This window comes from Pituophis catenifer, unplaced genomic scaffold (assembly GCF_029215685.1).
Source record: "Pituophis catenifer annectens isolate HBS135680 unplaced genomic scaffold, rPitCat1.0.hap2 SCAF_4, whole genome shotgun sequence".
Classification (NCBI taxonomy): Eukaryota; Metazoa; Chordata; class Lepidosauria; order Squamata; family Colubridae; genus Pituophis; species Pituophis catenifer.
Window position 1 is genome coordinate 129961806 of NW_027256884.1, and position 23898 is coordinate 129985703.

The 23898-nt window shown below is 44.6% G+C and overlaps 1 protein-coding gene across 1 annotated transcript in view; it reads right to left on the bottom strand.

Annotated features, from left to right (window-relative positions):
* C2CD3 (C2 domain containing 3 centriole elongation regulator) overlaps positions 1-23438 on the bottom strand; it is an 80129-nt gene extending 56691 nt beyond the window's left edge. The window contains exons 1-14 of the mRNA XM_070944109.1: positions 23378-23438; positions 19453-19722; positions 17845-18002; positions 16400-16584; positions 15344-15570; positions 14499-14631; positions 11590-11700; positions 10617-10761; positions 8853-9007; positions 7303-7530; positions 6326-6438; positions 5044-5162; positions 3607-3729; positions 560-1030 (exon numbers count right to left, since the gene is read on the bottom strand). Of these exons, the coding sequence (XP_070800210.1) occupies positions 560-1030; positions 3607-3729; positions 5044-5162; positions 6326-6438; positions 7303-7530; positions 8853-9007; positions 10617-10761; positions 11590-11700; positions 14499-14631; positions 15344-15570; positions 16400-16584; positions 17845-18002; positions 19453-19722; positions 23378-23438 (2499 nt within the window). The remainder of the gene's footprint in view (positions 1-559; positions 1031-3606; positions 3730-5043; positions 5163-6325; positions 6439-7302; positions 7531-8852; positions 9008-10616; positions 10762-11589; positions 11701-14498; positions 14632-15343; positions 15571-16399; positions 16585-17844; positions 18003-19452; positions 19723-23377) is intronic.
* Between the last annotated feature and the right edge of the window lie 460 nt (positions 23439-23898).

The window sequence follows — 23898 nt, forward strand, 5'->3', positions numbered from 1 at the left end:
ATGATTGTGCGGCTCAGCTGGGCGTGGTGGTGGTGGGGGGACAGGGATTTTTGCTACCGGTTCTCCGAACCACCCGCCTCCATCGCTACCAGATTGGGCGATCCGGTCCGAACCGGGAGCATTTCACCCCTGGTTGGGTAATGAAACATCTGCCAGAAAACAACCAAGCTCAGACAGCACCAAGAATCCCAGTCCTTTACCTCCTCTTCCTTCTTCCCCCTTCTGTTCTTTCTCCACCTCCTCCAACCCCACTCCCTTCTTGCATTGACAATATTACCTAGTTGGGTTATGGAACGTCTGCAAAAGACAACCAAATTCAGAGAGCACTAAGGATCCTTCATTTCAACCCTGAACTACCAATATTCTATTTTTTTTTTTTGACTGAATGTGTTTTTTCCCCAGCTTTCTCTCTATCTGGGCCTAATTGCCATTTGTAAAATAAGCTGCTAACGACTTTTCCGTTTATCCCTCAGTTCTTTATGTCCGTTCTTCCTTCTGCTACTTTCTCAGCCTACACCCTACACTTTCTCCACAACGTTAGGCGTTGCTTGGGACTTGCCTGAGAAAAATGGAAGGCGGGTCGCGAGGTCCCCCACGCGACGGGAGACCTCGTGGCTTCTTCGGTGCTGAAGAGCTTGCAGATTAAATACAGGTTGCAAGAGCTGTCCAGCCCGCCGTTGGGAGGGAGAGCGATCTCCCCCTCCGAGACCATCAAAAGGACATGGAGCAGCATCCCTTCCTCTTCCGAGGAGGCGCACATCTGGGTCAGGAGGTTGCGGGAGACGGGCAGAGGGACCGGCGGCTGAGCCACATCCTTGGGGGACCTCTGAAAAGCCGGAGGCAAGGGATCTTCGCTTCTCACTGGGGTTTTGCAGTTGCTTTGAGGGCTGCTGGTGGAACAAGGGGCGATTCTTTCAGCATCCTGGAAAATGGCGCCGTGGCCTCTGATGGAACCGACGGGGGCCCTTGGGGACGCACTGCTCGCTTTGATGTTGGAGAAGTTTTTGTTAGCGGCTAGTTCCACGGATACCTGTCACACATGGAGTTAGAAAAATTGCCATCAATAGGTGGATGGACACCTTGGCTGCCCAGGAAGCTCAAACCGCCCAAGGAGCTGCTGCTGATCCAGTTCTACAGAGGAATGATTTGAGTCTGTCATCTGCACCTCCATAACTGTCTGGTTTGGCTCTGCAACCCAACAAGACAGACACGGACTTCAGAGGATAATGGGCTGGTGCCTTGGTGGCGCAGCGGACTAAAGTGCTGTTAAGTAGCACTTAGCTGCCAGCTGCCTGCAATTACTGCAAGTTCAAATCTCACCAGGCTCAAGGTTGACTCAGCCTTCCATCCTTCCGAGGTAGGTAAAATGAGGACCCGGATTGTGGGGGGAATAAGCTGACTTTGTATAAAAAAGAATACCGCTTAGGGGGGGGCAAAAGCTACTAAGCAGGTAGATACAAAAGTATGAAAGGCTATTGCTTAACGCATTGTAAGCCGCCCTGAGTCTCCGGAGAAGGGCGGCATATAAATCGAACCAATAAATCAATAAATAAATAATTAGAACTGCAGAAAAAACCATGGCTACCAACCTGCCTTCCATGGAGGACCTGTCTACTGCACGAGTCAAAAAGAGGGCTGTGAAAATATCTACAGACCTTTCACATCCTGGACATAAACTGTTTCAACTCCTACCCTCAAAACGCCGCTATAGAGCACTGCACACCAGAACAACTAGACACAAAGACATTTTTTCCCGAACGTCATCACTCTGCTAAACAAATAATTCCCTCAACACTGTCAAACTATTGACTAAGGCTGCACTGCAGTTGCTAAGTTAGTCATACGGTTGTTAAGTGAATCTGGCTTCTTCACTGACTTTGTCAGAAGGTGGCAAAATGGGATCAAGTGAGTCCAGGATCCTGTGACCATCATAAGCTTAGGGCCTGGTTATTTACGGGACCGCCTGCTGCCGCAAATGGCCTCCCACCGGCCGGTACGCTCCCATAGAGAGGGGCTCCTCCGGGTGCTGTTGGCCAAACAATGTCGGCTGGCAGCCTCCAGGGGGAGAGCCTTCTCTGTGGGGGCACCTACTATCTGGAACGAGCTCCCCCCGGAGATACGGAGGATCCCGGATCTATGCACCTTCCGCCGCGCTCTCAAGACCTTTTTATTTCACCAGGCTGGTCTGGCCTAACCTCTCCCATTCTCTTTTTAATGTAAATTTTAATTTGTTCTTAACCTGGGGTTTTAAATTTGTCTTGGGCTAAATTGATTTAATTCGATTTTACTTCTGTTCTTAATTTTTGTATTTTACGTGTTTTATTTCTGTGCCTGTTCACTGCCCTGAGTCCTTCGGGAGTAGGGTGGTATACAAATTAAATAAAATGAAGAAAAAAAAAAAAGAAAAATGAAATAAGTACATGCCAGTTGCCAAGCGTCCGAATTTTGATTACGCGACCACATGGAGATGCTGCAACGGTCTTAAGTGTGAAAAACGGATCATTAGTCACTTTTTCCCCCCCAGTGCCGTTGTTAACTTGGAATGGTCGCTAAACAAATTGTTGTAAGTCGAGGGCTACTTATACCTCTATCATTTTCTATTATAGACTATGCCCGTGATGGTGAAGCTATGGCACGTGTGCCAAAGGTAGCACGCAACGCCCTTTCTGTAGGCACGTGAGCTGTCGGCTCAGTTCAGCTCTACCGCGCATGTGTGCGCATCTCCCACCGGGCAGCTGGTCTTCAGGTCTCTGCCCCACATGCATGGGGGAAGGGGTGGGTGTGTGTGGGGGGGGCATGCACAGGGCGTGTGCAGAGACGCGTGTGCGCTTTGCATTTTGGGGATTCGGGCGCACACTTGGTCACTCGGTCCAGAAAAGGTTAGCCATCACTGGACTATGTAAAAGAGACCATCAACCAGCCCAAAAGAGAACAAAAAGACTCCGGTACCTGGATCAGCATAGATCAGTGTTTCTCAACCTTGGGCGCTGGACGATGTGTGGACTTCAACTCCCAGAATTCCCCAGCCAGCTCTGCTGGCTGGGGAATTCTGGGAGTTGAAGTCCACACATCGTCCAGCGCCCAAGGTTGAGAAACACTGGCATAGATTAACCCCATCAGGCCAACGATCACGTAATCAACACCCCAATCAAGAAACTGCCGAAGAGCCGTCGTTGAACAGCCCAACCAAAGAATCCCGAAGACCGGCCCCGCACACGCAGACAGGCAAGGCACCAGAATATAAACTGACAGCAAACAGCACTCCTTACAAGCACTGATGATGTTCCTTAGTTGGGTCATGAGACGTCTTCAAGAAAACAACCAAGCTCAGAGAAGACCGCTCGTTTTCTACTCCTTTTCTTGTAGATTATTTTGTGAAACCGCAAGTGACCTTCCCAGGAATCTTAGCCCTACTTGGCCAAGCCAGTTGGGTAATGTGAGAGGACCCACCTGTACCTTTAGGAACAAATCGGCCTTGAATGGGTTGTGCAAATACCATCCTGAGCTGCTCTTCCGACCCATGAAAACTGCACGTGTTAACAAAAAGTGGAACGAGTGAAGAAAGGACCTTAGAAATAAAAAAAATGTCGGAAGCAAATTCTATACCTGTAAAGGCCCTACTGGGCCTGGGACGCCGTCTTCTTTCACCGGCAAGTCACGGCTGACGAATAAGTCCTCGGACTGAAGGACGTCGTGCAGGGGAAAGGCTGCTGCGCCGATCAGCACTGGCTGAAGATCACAAGGAGAGAAATCGCAGGCATTCTGCACGGTCCTTGTTCTGAGGTTACGCAATCTGCGTTGCACAGTATTCTCTATTCTATTATTTTCTATTTTCTATTTTCTATGCTATGCTATGCTATGCTATGCTATGCTATGCTATGCTATGCTATGCTATGCTATGCTATGCTATTCTATTCCATTCCATTCCATTCCATTTTCTATTCTATTCTATTCCATTCCATTCCATTCCATTCCATTCCATTCCATTCCATTCCATTCCATTCCATTTTCTATTCTATTCTATTCTATTCTATTCTATTCTATTCTATTCTATTCTATTCTCTATTCTATTCTATTCTATTCCATTTTCTATTCTCTATTCTACCCTATCCTAATTAATCATATTCCTTTCCTATCCTAATTAATCCTATTCCTTTCCTTTCCTATCCTACTCTAGCCTACCCTATCCTTTTCTAATTCTAATTAATTCTATTCCTATTCTATCCTAATTAATCCTATTCCTATCCTATCCTAATTAATCCTATCCTAATTAATCCTATTCCTTTCATACCCTATCCTTTTCTAATTCTAATTAATTCTATTCCTATCCTATCCTAATTAATCCTATTCCTTTCCTATCCTACTCTACCCTATCCTTTTCTAATTCTAATTAATTCTATTCCTATCCTATCCTAATTAATCCTATCCTAATCCTATTCCTATCCTATCCTAATTAATCCTATCCTAATTAATCCTATTCCTATCATATTCTATCCTAATTAATCCTATCCTAATTAATCCTATTCCTTTCCTACCCTATCCTTTTCTAATTCTAATTAATTCTATTCCTATTCTATCCTAATTAATCCTATTCCTATCCTATCCTAATTAATCCTATCCTAATTAATCCTATTCCTTTCATACCCTATCCTTTTCTAATTCTAATTAATTCTATTCCTATCCTATCCTAATTAATCCTATTCCTTTCCTATCCTACTCTACCCTATCCTTTTCTAATTCTAATTAATTCTATTCCTATCCTATCCTAATTAATCCTATCCTAATCCTATTCCTATCCTATCCTAATTAATCCTATCCTAATTAATCCTATTCCTATCATATTCTATCCTAATTAATCCTATCCTAATTAATCCTATTCCTTTCCTACCCTATCCTTTTCTAATTCTAATTAATTCTATTCCTATTCCTATTCCATTCTGGTCCTGCCGTGGGATGACTCATAAAATAAATCCCCTTCCCCTTCCGTGTAACAACTCTTCAGATAGTTTTCACCCAGAAGGATAATATGGAAAATGACAGTACCTTCCTTTGGGTGCCCTTTTTCAAAAACAAGTGAAAATCGAGGTGCGACTTCCACCAATGGGTGATCATGGAGCCACTGAAATGGACAGGGAATACGTAACGTTGCTGAAACTTCACCCCTGCAGCAGGAATTGGGATAGGCACAAAAGCAAAACGAAGAAAAAGGATTTTCTAAGTCAACGTTTCAAAGGTTCAGTGGAAGAAGACTCAAGAAAGAACCTAAGATTTCTTTAGTGGTATTAAAAAAATAAAAGACTAATCAGGAAAGACCCAGGACAGAGATAAATTCTCAATTTGCAAAGTAGCAGCTGGTGGTTCGGCAAAACCACCAGCTGCTACTGGTTGGAAGGGACTTTGGAGGTCTAACCCCCTGCTCAAGCAGGAGAAACTATACAATTCCAGACAAATGGCTGTTCAGTCTCTTCTTATAAAGTTCATGTGATGGAGTACCCACAACTTCTGGTGGCAAGCAGTTCCACTGGTTAATTGTTCTCACTGTCAGGAAATTTCTCCTTAGTTCTAGGTTGCTTCTATTAGGTTATGTTTGGGATAGCAATAGCAATAGCAATAGCACTTAAGACTTATATACCGCTTCACAGTGCTTTCCAGCCCTCTGTAAGCGGTTTACAGAGTCAGCCTCTTGCCCCCAACAATCTGGGTCCTCATTTTACCGACCTTGGAAGGATGGAAGGCTGAGTCAACCTGGAGCCTGGTGAGATTTGAACTGCCAAATTGCAGGCAGCCGGCAGAAGTAGCCTGCAGTACTGCACTCTAACCACTGCGCCACCGAGGCTCATAGGATAGGATGCAAAGCATCTTGTTTTTCCTCAAAAATTCAATCCAGTTGTGTTTTCAAAATAAAAAAAACACTTTTGATACAACTGTTGACCTGGAGAATCTCCATAGACATGTGGCAGAAAAGATTGTAAAATTGAACAGGGCTCACTTATCACATCAAGTAGCACTGATAATGTTACCTAGTTTTGGAAATAAAACATTTGCGTTCCTCGTTTCAACCCTGAGCTACAAATATTCCCTTTCAGAGAGTTTACTTAACACCACTTTTCTTAGCAATTTCCCCCAATTGAGACCATAAGTTGAGAACCATCTATATACGATATTTAAATTCCTGCAATGAAAACATTTCTTTATAGAGTTGCTTAGTTTCAGCTTAGTTTATAAAAGGGATGCTTCTGCAGTCACGGTCATTGTGACAAAAACTCCGCTCGATCCAACATACGATTATGGGGAAAAAAATGGTCTCCTGCCCCCTTGGTCTTACCTTCTGCTGAGAATCTACTCGAAGCTACGCGAACAATTTCCGTAGTCACGGCTGTCTGGCCGACCCCGTTCTTTGAAGTTCCCACTGGAAAGTGATACTCGACAAAGAAGGTCCTGGGAAAAGATGAAATGGTGGAAATAAATTGAGGGAATTCAACAAAATTCAGTGTTTTTAATAAGACCGACCAAAACTTTGCAGCCTTAATTCATTCCCCGCATAACAACAACCCTGTGAGGTGGACTGGGCTGAGAGAGAGGGACTGTCCCTAAGTCACCCAGTCGGCTTTCATCTCTTAAGGCTGGACTAGAACTCGCCGTCTCCTGGCGATTGGCCCAAAGTCACCCAGACAACTTTCATGTCTAAGGCGAGAATAGAACTCACTGCCCCCTTCATGATTGGTCCAAAGTCACCCAGCTGCCTTTCGTGCCTAAGGTGGGACTAGAACTCACCATCTCCTGGTTTCTGGGCCAGCACCTTAGAACTAGAACTCACCGTCTCCTGGTGATTGTCCCAAAGTCACCCAGCTGCCTTTCGTGCCTAAGGTGGGACTAGAACTCACCATCTCCCAGTTTCTAGGCCAGCACCTTAGAACTAGAACTCACCATCTCCTGGTGATTGTCCCAAAGTCATCCAGCTGGCTTTTGTGCCTAAGGTGGGACTAGAACTCACCATCTCCTGGTTTCTAGGCCAGCACCTTAGAACTAGAACTCTTCTGGTGATTGTCCCAAAGTCACCCAGCTGGCTTTCATGCCTAAGGCGAGACTAGAACTCACCGTCTCCTGGTTTCCATCGTGGTGCCTTCACCACTAAACCAAACTTCCAAAACTACTGATCTGCAACCACCTTAAATGTGGTCTTTGGAAGAGGTCTTCCCCCTGCATTATCGTTTACGGGACCCTCTGCTCTCTGATTAAAAGAACAATTCATCTGAAGTCCAGTGAAGGGGACGAGTCGACAGTCCTGATTAAAACTCTCACCTCTTCTTAGCCAAAGCTGGCCTGGGGGGTTTCCCACCGGGGCTCTTTTGACTGGGGGTACTCTGAGAGCTGTCTTCAGGAGGGACCCCTCTTAGACTCTCAATCACAACTCTGGCTAAGCGGATCCGACCCAGCGTGGCCAGCCTGTCAAGGCTCAAATGGACAGCTTGGATTTCATCGGTGGACTCCGGGAATGTCTCACGAGGAAGGGATTTAGCAGGAGAACGGCTGAAAAGAGAAACGAGAAACTTCAGAAACTTTTAAGTGCCACGGGCTAAAAACGTTATTAAAGGGCTTGCAAGCATCATCAGGTGCATTGCAGGTAGTCCTAGACTTACAACGGTTTGTTTAGTGACCGAAAATTAGAACAGTGCTGAGAAAAGTGACTTATGACTGGTTTTCATGGGGGTGCTGTTGGACTAGAAGACCTCCAAGGTCCCTTCCAACTCTGTTATTCTGTTGAATGAAAAGAAGGGCCAGGGGAGACATGATAGCAGTCTTCCCATATCTGAGGGCTGCCCCAAAGAAGAGGGAGTCAAGCTATTCTCCAAAGCACCTGAAGGCAGGACAAGGAGCAATGGATGGAAACCAATCGAGGAGAGAAACAACCTGGATCTAAGGAGAAATTTCCTAAGTGAGGACAATTAGCCAGTGGAACAGCTCGCCACTAGAAATTATAGGTGCTCCATCACTGGAGGCTTTTAAGAAGAGATTGGAGAGCCATTTGTCTGAAATGGTATAAGGCAGAGATCTCCAACCTTGGCAACGTTAAGCCTGGAGGACTTCAACTCCCAGAATTCCCCAGCCAGATGGCTGGGGAATTCTGGGAGTTGATGTCCTCCAGGCTTAACGTTGCCAAGGTTGGAGACCTGTGGTATAAGGTCTGCTTGAGCAGAGGGTTGGACTGGAAGACCTCTAAGGTCCCTTCCAACTCTGGTATTATTACAAAACGTTATTTTTTTGTACTTAAACAGGCAATTCAACCTATCTGGGTACAAGCTTCAGATAAGAGAAGAAAAGAGAGTCCTGGGGAAATTGTGTTCTTTACTGACCAGCAAAGGTGTATTTTGAAAATATGCAATGCTTAGGTTAAAGGATGGGATATGAAATGAGCCTTTAAAAGGTAAAGGTTCCCCTCGCACATATGTGCTAGTCGTTCCCGACTGTAGGGGGCGGTGCTCCTCTCCGTTTCAAAGCCGAAGAGCCAGCGCTGTCCGAAGACGTCTCCGTGGTCATGTGGCCGGCGTGACTCAACGCCAAAGGCGCACGGAACTCTGTTCCCTTCCCACCGAAGGTGGCCCCTATTTTTCTACTTGCATTTTTTACCTACTTTCGAACTGCTAGGTTGGCAGAAGCTGGGACAAGTCACGGGAGCTCACCCCGTTACGCGGCACCAGGGATTCGAACCGCTGAACTGCCGAGCTTTCGATTGACAAGCTCAGTGTCTTAACCACTGAGCCACCGTGTCCCATACTATGACTGGTGCACAAAATCAGCCTCAGAGGCTGCCCCATGGCAGAGAGGAAGAGAGTCCAGAACAATTATTTTACCTGTCTTTTGTCTCCAAGGTCTTCTTTTTCCGCCTATGAGGACTTGACTCTGAAGCCTTTGGTGACCTCTGAAGTTTTGGGCCCTGAGGCCGACTTAGTTTTCCAGCCTCGTCCTCCTCATCACTAAAAAGGTCGCTGAAGCTGCCGTCAGATTTCTGAAGAAAATTGATTGAGACAAACAAAAGATGACAAGAGAATATTTGTAGCTCGGGGCTAACTTGTGTTGTCCTTGGTGCTCCCTAATCTTGTCCGCTTTCTTGCAGACGTTTCATGATCCAACTAAGGAACGTTATCAGTTGTAGAAGGGAGAGGGGTTTGCTTTCTGTTTTTAAAACCTCCTTTCTAGCACTGACAATGTTCCCTAGTTGGGTCATGAAACCTCTGCAACAAAACAGCCAAGCCCAGAGAACATCAAGGACCTCACAAAAAAGCAAATATGATTATACACTTAAACAAGGCAGGGAAAACTGGAGTAGAGTTTCTGGTGTTCTTTCCAATTCCTTTACCAGCCATAGTAGCCATAGGAAGTTCCTCTACTTAATCGGGGAATTTATCTTGTTGTCCAGCATGGAAAATAAGCCACAATTTCTTTATCCTTCTTTATCTTTATCTTTATTTGATTTGTATACCACCCTACTCCCGAAGGACTCAGGGCGGTGGATAGCCAAACAATAAAATACATGAATACAAAATTTAAAAACAGGATAAAATCGAATTAAACAAATTTACCCAACCGGCTCCATGAAATCCAACGTTAACCCGAAGAGGAATTAATTGGGAGCATATGGGCCTGTCAGTTTATGCCAACTGGCAAGAGATACTGGAGCCTGGAATACAGATATTTGCTACAGCTTCTAGTGCTGCCAATGCAGTCCAAGTTCTTGCAAGCATGAAGACAAAAATCTGTAGCAGAGCGATATCACTGCCCTCAAAACAGGCAAAGGCATTGTCTATAAGCAGGGGTGTCTAAACTTGGAGACCTTAAGATTTGTGGACTTCAACTCCCAGAATTCCTCAGCCAGCTGTGCTAGCTAGGAAATTCTGGGAGTTGAAGTCCACAAGTCTTACGGTTGTCAAGTTTGGAGACCATGGCTGAGGAATTCTGGGAATTGAAGTTCACAAGTCTTAACAGTTCAAATCCACAAGAAATTTGCCAAGTTTGGGGACCCCCGGTGTACCCAATGCTGGCTGAGGAATCCGGAGAGTTGAAGTCCACAAGTCTTAAAGTTGTCAAGTTTGGAAACCCCATGATATACATTGTACACTAATGTGTCAAAAGGAAGACTTTTCCTTTTTCTCAATCCTAAAAGCAGACTTTCTAATCAATATATCACTCTCCTGTGCGGTCATATTCTTAATCAGCATTGATGTTTTCTGCTTGTTTATTTTGAAACCTGCTAAAGACCCAAATGTCAGACTTCGATGTTATCTCAAAATAAATGAATTTCCAAACTGCCAATCTTTAAGGAAATCTTCTCTTTATTCGAGCACAGCAACCGGATCATGATTCGATGCAGACAAGACTGACCTTTTGCCCCCCAATCCTTCCCTTTCCGATCCCCAATTATCTGCTTCTCATTGGCTATCTTCCAAGTCACAGGAATGTTCCCCCCCTCTTCATTTCCACGGAGACCGGGCTTCAAAGGGATTTAGCAGGCAAAAGTTCAGGGCTTATCTCCCTTTCTATGTCAGCGCTGAGGTGCTGACACCAAACTCACTTAATTCCCTCATCAAATATTCTATACACACACCTTTTCTACTCACCTGAGCTGTGTAGAACAAATTTTCCAAGAGACTCTGGTCGTAGTGTGGGTCATTCAATTCGCTGTCGTACAAGTGACTCGAAGGGGAAAGAGATTCAGGAGGGGAGCCTGCCCCGTCCACGAGATGATCCGGAGATAAATCAGAACTGTAGATATAGAAAAGTTTCACGTGTGCACTTAGAAAGCTGGTAGAACTTACTGTATTTTTTGGAGTATAAGACGCACCTTTCCCCCAACTTAAAATGGGGTGAAAATTTAGGTGCATCTTATACACCGAATGTAGCCCCGTCCACCCACTGGCCCCCATCCTTTGGCCTCTGCCTCCCAGCAATTTACCTCCTTGCAGCAAGCAGCCCATTTCAGCTTCAGCACAGTCTGATTAGCACAAGTTGATGATAGGTTGGATCAGCCTCCCGACCCTCAGCAGTTTCAGGCTGCAGGGATTGCCGTGGCCTATTGCTGCGGGGGCTCTGCTGCTTGCTGCAAGGAGGTAAATTGCTGCGAGCAGATTTTTTTTTTTCTTGTGCTAATCAAGCTATGCTGAAAACAAAAATGAAACTAAAGCAGGCTGTTTGCTGCAAGGAGGCAAAATTGCTGGGAGGCAGAGGCAGATTTCTTTGTTTTCCTCCCCAAAAAAGGCAGGGGCGTTTTATAATCCGGAACATCTTATACTCCAAAAAATACGGTACCTCCTGTATTATAGGTAGCCCTCAACTTACAACTATTTGTTTAGTGGCTGTTTAAAGTGTCTCCAAACTTGGCAACTTTTTTAAAACACGTGGACTTCAACTCCCAGGATTCCTCAGTCAGTCACATCACTTAAGCAACTGCCTCACTTAGCAACAGAAATCTTGGGCTCAATTGTGGTTGTAAGCTGAGGATTACCTCGGAAACATAAATTTTGGAAAATTCCTGAGGCAATTCTCCCCTCCCCCCCCCCAGTTGGGAGCCAGACCAAAATATATATATATCACCTGCCCAGCAGAAGCTCGACGGCTTTCTTTTCAGCATCCAAATCAAATTCGGAACATTCCCGCCATGGCTCATGAGGGCCTTCGCACATAAGAGCAGGATTCTTCAGAGTTCTGGATAGAATATTAGAATATAGGAAAGAAAGGAAGATGGGAGGGATCGAACACCTATCGGAATCAAAAGCATTTTGTGGAGGGAAAATGCCATCCTTTATAGTGAGGTTAAGAACAATAATTCGCCCAATAGTTTGAACAGGATATTTTTCAGTGTAGCCCTTTCTAGATCTGCCTAGGAAAAAGGGCAACAGAAGCCAAAGGTGTTTTTACGTAGGAATTGGGATATAAATTAAAGTCTTAATTATTTAGACCAGAGGTCTTCAAACTTGGCAGCTTTAAGACTTGTGGACTTCAACTCTCAGAATTCTCCAGCCAGCTATGCATAGCATAGCATAGCTGGCTGGAGAATTCTGGGAGTTGAAGTCCACAAGTCTTAAAGCTGCCAAGTTTGAAGATCTCTGATTTAGACAGTTTTAAAATATCGTTTATAATTTTCTAGATTTGAGGAACCCAAAGGTGCTTTCTTCCCCCAAGAGGCAACTGGACTTTCTGGTTTTTCTTTTGAAGACGTTTTGCTTCTCATCCAAGAAGCTTCTTTAGCCCTGGCTGAAGGGTAGGGAATGGATTTATATTCCTTGCAGATAGCTGGCCATTTGCATCTTTTCAGAGGGTTGTTGAGGCCACCTGGAGGTTTCACTGTGTCCTCAGGGTCACCTGAGTAGTGCAAATGGGCGTGGAGACTTCTTGGAATAACTGTGCTGTAGATTGGAGGTAGATGATGTTGTATCCTTCCGCTTCTGTTGAGAGACGGCTGTTCAATTTTGACATAGATGGCCTCTTTTTTTAAAAAAAATTGATTTATATGCCGCCCTTCTCCGGAGACTCAGGGCGGGTTACAATGCGTTAAGCAATAGCCTTCATACTTTTGTATATTTTAATACAAAGTCAGCTTATTGCCCCCACAAACTTGGGTCCTCAATTTACCCACCTTAGAAAGGATGGAAGGCTGAGTCGACCTTGAGCCTGGGGAGAATTGAACTCGCAGTAATGACATCCAGGCAGCTGGATGTTAAATGCTGCCTTAGTAGGAGGCATTAGCTTCCTACGCCACTCAGGCTCCTTGACCCCTTTTAAACCGGGAGGGGGGATATGACAGCCTGTTGAGAGGGAGAGGGATACCGCATCATCTATCTCTGTCCTTTCAGCAGTTTCAAGAAGGCTCCACATCCATTTTCACCACTCAGGTGACCCTCAGGACACAGGTAAACCTCCAGGTGGGCCCCAACGACTTGGTAAAAGGATGCAAATGACCAGCTGCCTGCAAGGAGTATCAATCCCTCCGTTCCCCAATATCATGTCAGAGCTGAAGAAGCTTCTTAGATGAGGAGCAAAAAATTTGATAGAAAGATAAAGATATTTGATTCTACACGTATTAACAGTGGCAAGAATTGCGTTCGTGCAATATTGGAAGGAACGCAATACACCCACCAGAGGGATTGATCGTTCAGAAGATATATGAATGTGCCGAAATGGATAAACTTACCCTAGAACTAAAAGAAAAAGATGATTTGGAATTTTATGCGGTTTGGGAAAAATGGTACACTTGGATAGATAATAGAAATAAAAATTGGGAATATACGTAAGGCTATTGAGGACTAGATATTGAATATATATAATGTATATATTGTTGATCCGAGATATACAAAAATGACACAGTCTGTTGATTATGTACTAGAGTTGTGTAAAGAAAAATTGTAATAAAAATTATTTCAACAAAAAAAAAAAAGGAAAAGAAAAAAAGATGAGGAGAGAAACGTCTTCAAAAGAAAAAAAACAAGAAAGTCCAATTGCCTCTTGAAAAAATAAAGCACCTTTAGGGCAACCGTGACCTCCGTGACTGAGAATCTCCAAAGCCATTTAGATTTAAGGAAGGGACACGTCAACCGTCACTAAGTCCATGCAAGTTGCCAGGCGGTCAAATTCTGATCACGTGACCAGGGGGATTTTTTTTTTTTGTTAAGTGTGAGAACTGGTCTGTTAGGAAATGGCTATTGCCTAACTGGTTGGGTTGGCAATATATATAAACCATCAATGCATGTTTGCAGTCAGTATGTATTGTATAGCTTTAAGACTGTAATGCTGTATTGCATCATACTGTATTCTGCTTGGCTAGCTCTGTAGCCAATGTACTTAAGAGGAAGCTTGAATCATGGCTTATTGCTCTTATTACATTATTATAGCTATCTCTGCTCCTCTCTGCCTGTTCTCTCTGCATGATCACTGATTGATCATTGCTACTTGTTGTTTTCTACTGTTTTACTGATTGTTTTACTGCTGTACTTGTTCCTGTTTGCAATTCTAAAAAGAACTGTTTTACTGCATATGACTACAACAACTGGTAAGAAGACTTTGTTCTTGGAATATCCCTGGATTGACATTTTAACTATCTTTATATGTGTATGACCTGGATTGTTTATTGGACTTTGCTTTGCTTTTTCCTAAAAGTAAAAGAATATCACAACTCAGTGTGTCTGTATTGACAGTGCTTATTCATAATCACTCTTAGCCGTTTCTCATGTGCACACCCTTGCTACTCAAGGGTTACTCTGCGCATATTCCTCAACATGGTCCATAAGACACTTTTTTCAGTGTTGTTGTCAACTTTGAGCCGTCAGTAAATGAATGGCATTTCAAGGACTACCCATAACAGAAATTGACAAATTGGATTTTGTCTTCCCTTCAAGTTACTCTGAAAAGTGTCGCTATTTTGAAACTCTTTTTAGCAACACACATTCCAAGAAGGCTCCCGTTTTCTTGGGGGACCCAAACCTTCCCTCTTGCCTACCCAAACTCACTTTCCAGCTTGTCGGGAGAGGTCCTGGTTTACCGAAGGCTGAGCCTCATATCGTTCAATGACGGGATCCGGATTCGATATCATGACGGACACAGCCATAGCATTTCGCAACCGGTTTCCTCGATCCAAAAGGTCTTGAAAGAAGAGAAAGCAGAGTCGGACAGTGAGGAGGCTGGGGAGGAACATGGGCCAGTCCTGGAGTCTGGGGAAGGCCCGGACGAGGGCTCTGCGTCGGAGGCAGAGATGGGGCCAGGGCCATCTGGGAGTGATGCACGGACTCCAGAGCCTCCAGAGTCAGAAAGCAGAGAGGCAGAGGAACAGGAGGAGCCTGTTCCTAGTGCGCGCATGCGCAGAGCTGCCAGAAGGCATGAACAGTTAAAACAAAAAGGACGATTTAGGAGTAAGGCCTGGAGATGATTGGCCCCTCCCATAAGGCTTAAAAGAGGAGCAAAGGGACGTGGGCCCTTTGCAGGAAAGCAACGTTGTTAATTCTGTTCCCAGTCGGCATCTCTGTTTGACTCTGGACTCCGTGTGACTTTGCCAAGTCGGTCTTTGGCAGCATGTCAAGGGAGATAAAGGTTGGTGATTATCCTGAAGGACATCTCCCGAAGCAATTTTTTTGCAACTAATTGGGACTCAGCTGTGAATGAACGTAATTCACAGCTGTTGTAATAAAAGAGGTTTTTGGGACTATTCGTCTATCTTAATGACTCAGTAAGCCTAGATCACAACAGCCAATATGATAATTCCAACAAAAGTATTCTTTGAGGAATCTACCTGCCTCGGAGGTTTGCTTGCTATGGGTCTATGACTTGGAAACCTGACATAGTGAGGTTACCTGCTTACCTGTAAGGAGATCCTTCGTAGCTGGACTGTTGCAAGGAAGAACACGGACAGGCCGTGTGGTTTCCTTGCCCGATTTAATTTGCGCCTCTGGATCAGAGCTGTTCAAAAACATTTTGTGTGGCTTGGGATCCTTGGCGTTCAAGATGTAATCCAGGGGTGGGTGAGATCCACCAATGCTTCTTTGGATATTCTCCGAGTTCTCCTGGAAATATAAGTGATCTTTTCCCCTGAAACATAAAGCACCACAGAGAAAATCAATTCGGGCTGACCCGAGATCCCTCTGGTGGCTTCAGGCGTTCGTACGAATCGTGGACATGTGATTATGGCAGGCTGAAACCGGTCGTAAAGGCGAAACAGTTGCCCAGAGCCCAAAACGAAATCATGTGGCTGCAGGGAAGAGGGAGTGAATTTGCAGGAGTGTATCTGCCTCTTTTACCATATCAGATAGGGTGGTATAAAGATAATCCTTGACTTACGACAATTGGACACATAAATGGAAGGATTTATACTCTTTGCAGACAGCTGGATTCACACCCATTTGTGCTGAGTGTCAGCGCCTCAGCGCTGGCATAGAGAGGAGAGAGATAAAACACCATAAAATAGAACCTCACACACCTACATATATACGTATTAAAAGCATAAGTATCTTGTGAAGCAAGCAAATTCTTTTCCCCAAAGGTAGGAAATAGATGTTTTTGAGGACCCGGATTGTTGGAGGCAATAAGCTGACTTTGTATAAAAAAGAACACCGTTTGGGGGGGCCCCGAAAGCCCTAATAAGCAGGTATATTCAAAAGTATGAAGGCTACTGCTTAAAAGCATTGTAAGCCGCCCTGAGTCTCCGGAGAAGGAAGGAAGAAAGAAAAGAAGGAAGGAAGGAAGGAAGGAAGGAAGGAAGGAAGGAAGGAAGGAAGGAAGGAAGGAAATAAATAAATAAATAAATAAATAAATAAATAAATAAATAAATAAATATTGGGCTGATTTTTATTTATTTTTTTAAAACTCCGGTAGACAGAAAATAAAAATTAAAAAAAAACACACACACACACACACACACCTTGGAGTACTTGCTCTGCTGCTGCCCAGAGACTCTCTTCCGTGAAGGTGGGTGCCAGTTGGTCTTTGGAGCTGGGACGGAGCGAGGGAGTGGCTCAAATCTGCAGCATCTTTGTTCGTATTTGTGTTGTGGACGGTGTGTTGGCTCTCGTACACGTCGGACAGAGGTTCCAGAAACAGGGAAATCTGCAAGGTGTCATTCGAGCAAGCCTGTGAGAACACCTCTCTATTCCCACGATCTAACACAGGTCGTCCTCAACCTACGACCACAACTGAGCCCGAAATTGACGTTGCTAAGTGAGAAATCTGTAAAGTGGGTCTTGCCCCATTTTATGACCTTTTCTGCTAGAGTTGTTAACTAATTCACTGCAGTCGTTAAGTGAGTAAAACGGCTGTTAAGTGAATCTGGTTCCCCCCCCTTTGACTTTGCTTGTCTGAAGGTCACAGAAGGGGATCGCGGGACCCTGCAACCGTCATAAATGTGAGTCAGTTGTCAAGGATCGAGATGTTGCTAAGCAAAACGTTGGTTGAGTCAGTTTTGCCCCATTTGGCGACCTTTCTTGCCACCGTTGTTAAGCGGATCGCTGCGGTTATTAAGTTAGTAAAATGGTTGCGAAGGGAACGCGGCTTCTCCGTTGAATTTGCTTGACTGAAGGTCGTAAAAGGGGGAAATCACGCGACCCCAGGAAAACTGTGACCGTCATAAATAGGAGTTAAGATGCCGAGCGCCTGAATTTTGATCGCAAAAGGCGATCACATGACCCTGGGACACGCCTGACCGGCGTAAATGTGAATCCATTGTCCAGTGTCCAAATTTGGACCATGGAGAGGCTGCAATGGTCATAAGTGTGAAAAATGGTGGTAAGTTCCTTTTTCCAGTGCTGTTTTAACTTTCCAATGGTCACTAAACAAGCTGTTGTAAATCGAGGATTACCTGAAAATCCTCCATAGCCCCAAAAGCCTGCTTTAGAACAGGAGTCTTCAACCTTGGCAACTTTAAGCCTGGAGGACTTCAACTCCCAGAATTCCCCAGCCAGCAAAGCAAAGCTGGCTGGGGAATTCTGGGAGTTGAAGTCCTCCAGGCTTAAAGTTGCCAAGGTTGGAGACCTCTGCCTTATACCATTTCAGAAAAATGGTTGTCCAATCTCTTCTTAAAAGCCTCCAGTGATGGAGCACCTACAATTTCTGGTGGCGAGCTGTTCCACTGGCTAATTGTCCTCACTGAGGAAATTTCTCCTTAGATCCAGGTTCTAAGCAAAGCTGGCTGGGGAATTCTGGGAGTTGAAGTCCTCCAAGCTTAAAGTTGCCAAGGTTGGAGACCCCTGCTTTAGAACATCCAAACTATTACCAATAACATTCTGTGCATTTCAAACTGATCCCCATTTACAATACCTGGAATTGAGGCAGGGCAAAAGGGGAAAAAAAAAAAAGTTACTTCTGAATTACCTGCAGCTCTCCCATCTTTTCGGACGACGGCGAAACGATGGTGAAAAATCCACTGATTGGATGGCTGGGAGAGAGCTGGGCCAGCCCCTTGATTTGTACCCGTCCAATTGGAAGGTGATCGGATTTGGTCATTACTTCCAGGATAAGAGCCCCCATATCTGCAGGCAACGAAAAAGGAGAAAAGAGGAGCCTTGGTAGTACAGTGGTTTAAAGCACCCTGTTATTAACACAGCTGCCTGCAATTACTGCAGGTTCGAATCTTACCAGGCTCAAGGTCAACTCAGCCTTCCATCCTTTCTAAGGTAGGTGAAATGAGGACCCAGTTTGTGGGGGCAATAAGCTGACTTTGTATAAAATATACAAAAGTATGAAGGCTATTGCTGAGCACATTGTAAGACGCCCTGAGTCTCCGGAGAAGGGCGGCATATAAATCAAATAAAAAAAAAAAAAGACGGAGAAAGGATGACCAGCTTGGTCTAACTGGGTAAACAACATGTTAAGGGTGTTAATTCTACTTCAAAACCATGGGTGGTGAAAAACCCACCGTTCCATAATTTAAGGCACCCCTAAATGTAAACTTTGTTTCTCATTTCCACACCCACCATGATGGCGCAAGATACCGAGAGAAAAGAGTAACTGTAGCTCAGGGTTGAACTCTCGGTATCTTGCTCACACCAATAGAATATAAACTGAGGGCAAACCCCACTCCCTTCTGGCACTGATGATGTCACCTAGTTTGGTAATAAAACATCTGCAAAAAAACCACCACCAAGCTCAGAGAACACCCAAGGACCCCATAGTGAATATTTATTTATTTATTTATTTATTTATTTATTTATTAGATTTCTATACCGCCCTACTCCCGAAGGACTCAGGGCGGTGCACAGCCAGACAATAAAAACACATACAATACAAAATTTAAAAAATAGAATAAAATCAAATTAAATAATTTTGGCCCCGGCAAATTTAAAACCCCAAACTTTTAAAACCAATTTAAAATTGAATATATAAATACTAAAAGATATGACTGTTCCAGGGGTGAAATGCTCCCGGTTCGGACCGGATCGCCCAATCCGGTAGTGATGGCGGCAGGTGGTTCGGAGAACTGGTAGCAAAAATCCCCGCGGCCACCCCCAATGCCCAGGTGAGCCGCGCGCTCATCAGAGGCTGTTTTTTTTTTACTTTTAAAAGCATTTTTTCTACAAACTCTTCAGCCGAAAAAATGCTTTTAAAAGTAAAAAAAAAAGCCTCTGATGATTGCGCGGCTCAGCTGGGATCATCAGAGGTTTTTAAAAGCATTTTTTTCTGCAACCTCTTAAGGTTGTAGAAAAAATGCTTTTAAAAGTAAAAAAAAAAAAAAAAGTTGGCCATGCCTACCCAGTTACATTACTCCCCCCAAGCCACGCCCTCAGAACCGGTAGTAATAAATTTTAGATTTCACCCCTGGATTGTTCTCAACACTATTTAATCATTCTATTTTTTCACCCTAAAAATAGCAATGTTGTAGGCCATTTCCAGAGGGGGCAGCCTCTGTGGACTGACCACATCCCGGGCACAGCCCCACATTCAACCTAATTCACCCAATTCATTGCCAAGGGACAGCCGTACCTGTCAGGTAGGAGGCAAACTGTTTGGGCCCACATCGCACTGGGTAGCAGGTGGTGGTGTTTAGAATTTTTTGCTCCGGCTGGGAAGCATCCTGGGGAACGAAGACGGTGCCATTGGTGGTTTCTCCCCACCATCTCACCCGGACAAGAGACGATACTGGCGGCTTGGCGACCATCCATACAATTTTGCTGACGGTTAGTTTGAGGAAGCAGCGCAGTTGTCCTTCCACAAGTGGGGGTAAACTGGTAGAAGGAGAGATGTCACTGAGAGCTGCAGAGGAATAATAAAAGCACCCAGGAAATTAGATTAGATTAGAAATGAGAGATGATGGATAGAAAAAAAAGAGAGAAAAAGATCCTCCATGAACATATTTTACCAAAAACAATAAGCTGACTTTGTATAAAAAAGAACACTGCTTGGGGGGCCCGAAAGCCCTACTAAGCAGGTATATACCAAAGTATGAAGGCTATTGCTTAACTCATTGTAAGCCACCCTGAGTCTCCGGAGAAGGGCGGCATATAAATTGAACCAATAAGTAAATAAATAAATAAATAAATCTAAGATCATGGCATCCGGCCCTCTCAATTCTTGAGCCTGGATAGCTCAACAGAGTAAGCACTGTAATTTAACACCAGCTGTCTGCAGTTACTGTAAGTTCGAATCCCGCCAGGCTCAAGGTTGTCTCAGCCTTCCATCCTTTCTAAGGTAGGTAAATTGAGGACCCAGTTTGTGGGGGCAATAAGCTGACTTTGTATAAATATACAAAAGGATGAAGGCTATTGCTTAGCGCATTGTAAGCCGCCCTGAGTCTCCGGAGAAGGGCGGCCTATAAATCTAATTAAAAAAAAAAAACAATTCCTGGCAAATAGATGGGGAAGAAATGGCGGTAGTGACAGATTTTATTTTCCTGGGCTCCAAGATCGCCGCAGATGGGGACAGCAGCCAAGAAATCAAAAGGCGCTTGCTCCTGGGGAGGAAAGCCATGGCAAATCTAGACAGCATACTAAAAAGCAGAGACATCACCCTGCCAACAAAAGTGCATATAGTCAAGGCTATGGTTTTCCCAGTTGCAATGGATGGCTGTGAAAGTTGGACCGTAAGGAAGGCTGAGCACCAAAGAATGGAGGCCTTTGAACTCTGGTGCTGGAGAAGACTCCTGCGAGTCCCTCGGACTGCAAGGCGATCCAACCGGTCGGTCCTAGAGGAGATCAACCCTGACTGCTCTCTAGAAGGCCAGATCCTGAAGAGGAAACTCAAATCCTTTGGCCACCTGATGAGAAGGAAGGACTCCCTGGAGAAGAGCCCAATGCTGGGAACGATGGAGGGCAAAAGAAGAAGAAGGGGACGGCAGAGGATGAGGTGGCTGGATGGAGTCACTGAAGCAGTCGGCGGGAGCTTCAATGGACTCCAGAGGATGGTAGAGGACAGGAAGGCCTGGAGGAACGTTGTCCATGGGGTCGCGATGGGTTGGACACGACTTCACAACCAACAACAACAAATTATTAAACATGCATAAAAATATTATGATTAGGAATGAAATGATAAAATTAAACAATGGGTGATTAGATAATGAAAGAATATACTGTAAGCATGTGTATTAATAGTAGAATCACACAGATTGGATGATTGGAAAGAACATGAACAGATTTACTTTATATGTTTAAATGATTGTGATTGGTACCAGAAGTGTACATTGAAACACTAAACAGTGAAAGAATGAAGGATGAAACTTTAATATACAGTAAATAGACGTGAAGAGCTAAATAAGGGAACTATGAATAACAAAGCAGGTGAAAGATGGAAGATAGAAAAGAAACGTCTTTGAACATTACGGTGACATGGAAAAAAAAGTTAAAATAGGGATAGAAATAAGAGGGGAATAATAGTATATATATATATATTAATATATATATATTAATATAACAAGATATATGTAATAATAACAGGGAGGTTTAGAAATTGAAGGGTGGTAGTATTAGGTATGTTTAAACAATAAGAAAATGAAATGTAATAACTATGAGTAATAATATTGTCTATTTGTATCAAAATGTATGATACCCAGGTATCACACTATTCACGCATTAGTTTGTATAAATAATATAAAATAAAAAACTTTGGGGGAAAAATAAATTTGATTAGGATTATTTCTTAAATTCATATGCTGCCCGTCTCAATGTTACAGCAACTCTGGGCATCTTACAGAACAATAAAAAGTAAAAAAAAAAACAATGAAGGTACAACTTGACTTGACTTACAACTTGACTTACAACTATTTGCTTAGTGACCATTCAAAGTTACAGAGGCACAGAAACTTATGACCATTTTTCACATTTACAACCGTTGACACATTCCCCACAGTCATGTGATCAAAATTTGGACTGATTCATATTTACGACGGTCGCAATATCCCAGGGTCACGTGATCTCCTTTTGCCAACTTCCTGACAAGCAAAGTCAAGGGGGAAACCAGGTTCATTTCACAACCCTGTTACTAACTTAACAACTGCCATGATTCACTTAACAACCGTGGCAAGACTGGTCGTAAAATGGGGCAAAACTCACTTAACTCTTACTAACTTAACAACTGCAGTGATTCACTGAACAACTGTGGCAAGAGAGGTCGTAAGATGGGGCAAAACTCACTTAACAACTGTCTCACTTTGCAGAGGAAATTTGGGGCTCAATTGTGGTCATAAGTCAAAGAGTCCCTGTAGTACAAAATACTTAAAATTCAAAAGGTTACGCAATAAATTATTAAAGATTCAATAAAAAATAAGCCAAGGATCTGATTCATTGAGATGTATGTTGTATCTTTTGGGTGCTTAAAAGGACCCACAAAATAAGAAATGGGACTCCTACCCCTTTCCTCCTAGGCTAAGGTCTCCCTCCCATTCTCCTGCCCTCTGTGATCTCCTGGTGGTCCCCCATCCATCTCTTCAGCTGAGAAACTATTTGCAGCAGCGGGAGAGAAAAGGCAGAATTTCTCCTCTCATGTCGTCTGTCTTAATTGACAGCAGGTCGCCCAGGCTCACTTTGTCCCCAGGACAGAACTCGAACTCAGAACCAGTCCTGGAACTTCTCCTGGTATCTAGCCTGCTGCCATTCCCCATTACATCAATTGACTCTCCTTCATAGTACATAAAAACACAGGCATTTCCCGCTACCTTCTCTCTATTCTCCTGCCCTCTGGGATCTCCTGGTGGTCCCCCATCCCTCTCTTCGGCTATTTACAGCAGCGGGAGAGAAAAGGCAGAGTTTCTCCTCCCATGTCTTCTGCCTTGATCGACAGCGATTGGCCCAGGCTTACTTTGTCCCCAGGTCAGAACTCGAACTCAGAACCGGCCCTGGAACTTCTCCCGGTATCTAGCCTGCCATTACATCAAGGCAGCTCTCCTTCGTAGTACATAAAAACATGGGCATTTCCCGCAAGGGGTTTTCCCCACCCACCTTCCTCTATTCTCCTGCCCTCGGGGATCTCCTGGTGGTCCCCCATCCATCTCCTCAACCAAGAAACCATTTGCCGCAACAGCAGGAGAGAAAAGGCAGAGTTTCTCCTCCCAAACGTCTTCTGCCTTCATCCACAGCCGGTTCCCCCAGGCTCACTTTGTCCCCAGGGCAGAACTCGAACTCAGAACCAGACCTGGAACTTCTCCCGGTATCTAGCCTGTCGCCATTCCCCATTACATCAATTGATTGTCCTTCATAATACATAAAAACACAGGCATTTCCCGCAAGGGGTTTCCCCCCACCACCTTCCTCTATTCTCCTGCCCTCTGGGATCTCCTGGTGGTCCCCCATCCATCTCAGGAGAGAGGAAAAAAAAAAACAAAGCATCTATTCCAAAGGTCTTCTGTCCCTCCGACCCCAGAATTGTGGGAAGGCGGGAGAGGGAAGGACCCAGCCCGGCCTCGACCTCCCTCACCCACCCTTCCGACGACGGACGGCCGAGGCCCGGCCCGGCCCGGTTTTACTCTTCTTCGGTTTCATCTTCGCCGACAGGCCCGGAGCCGCTGCCTAGCAACGGCCGCCGCCGCCGCGGGCGCGCGCTGCCTGATGGGAAAATGGCGGGAGGGCCGCTGCCTCGAGCGGTCGCCGCTTCAACTACCGCCCCCAGAAGGCTTTGCGAGGGAACGTAGAGATACGAAAGCCTTCAGGATAAGACGACCAGGGTTTTTTTCCCCCCATGTGGAGCAGCATCCCAATCAGAATCGAACTGGAAGGGACCCTGGAGGTCTTCTAGTCCAGCCCCCTGCTCAAGCAGGAGACCCTCTACCATTTCAGAGAAATCCTTTTAGAAAGTTTTTAGAAAGAACAATTAATCAGTGGAACAATTTGCCTCCAGAAGTTGTGAAAGCTCCAACACTGGAAATTTTTAAGAAGATGTTGGATAACCATTTGTCTGAAGTAGTGTAGGGTTTCCTGCCTGGGCAGGGGGTTGGACTAGAAG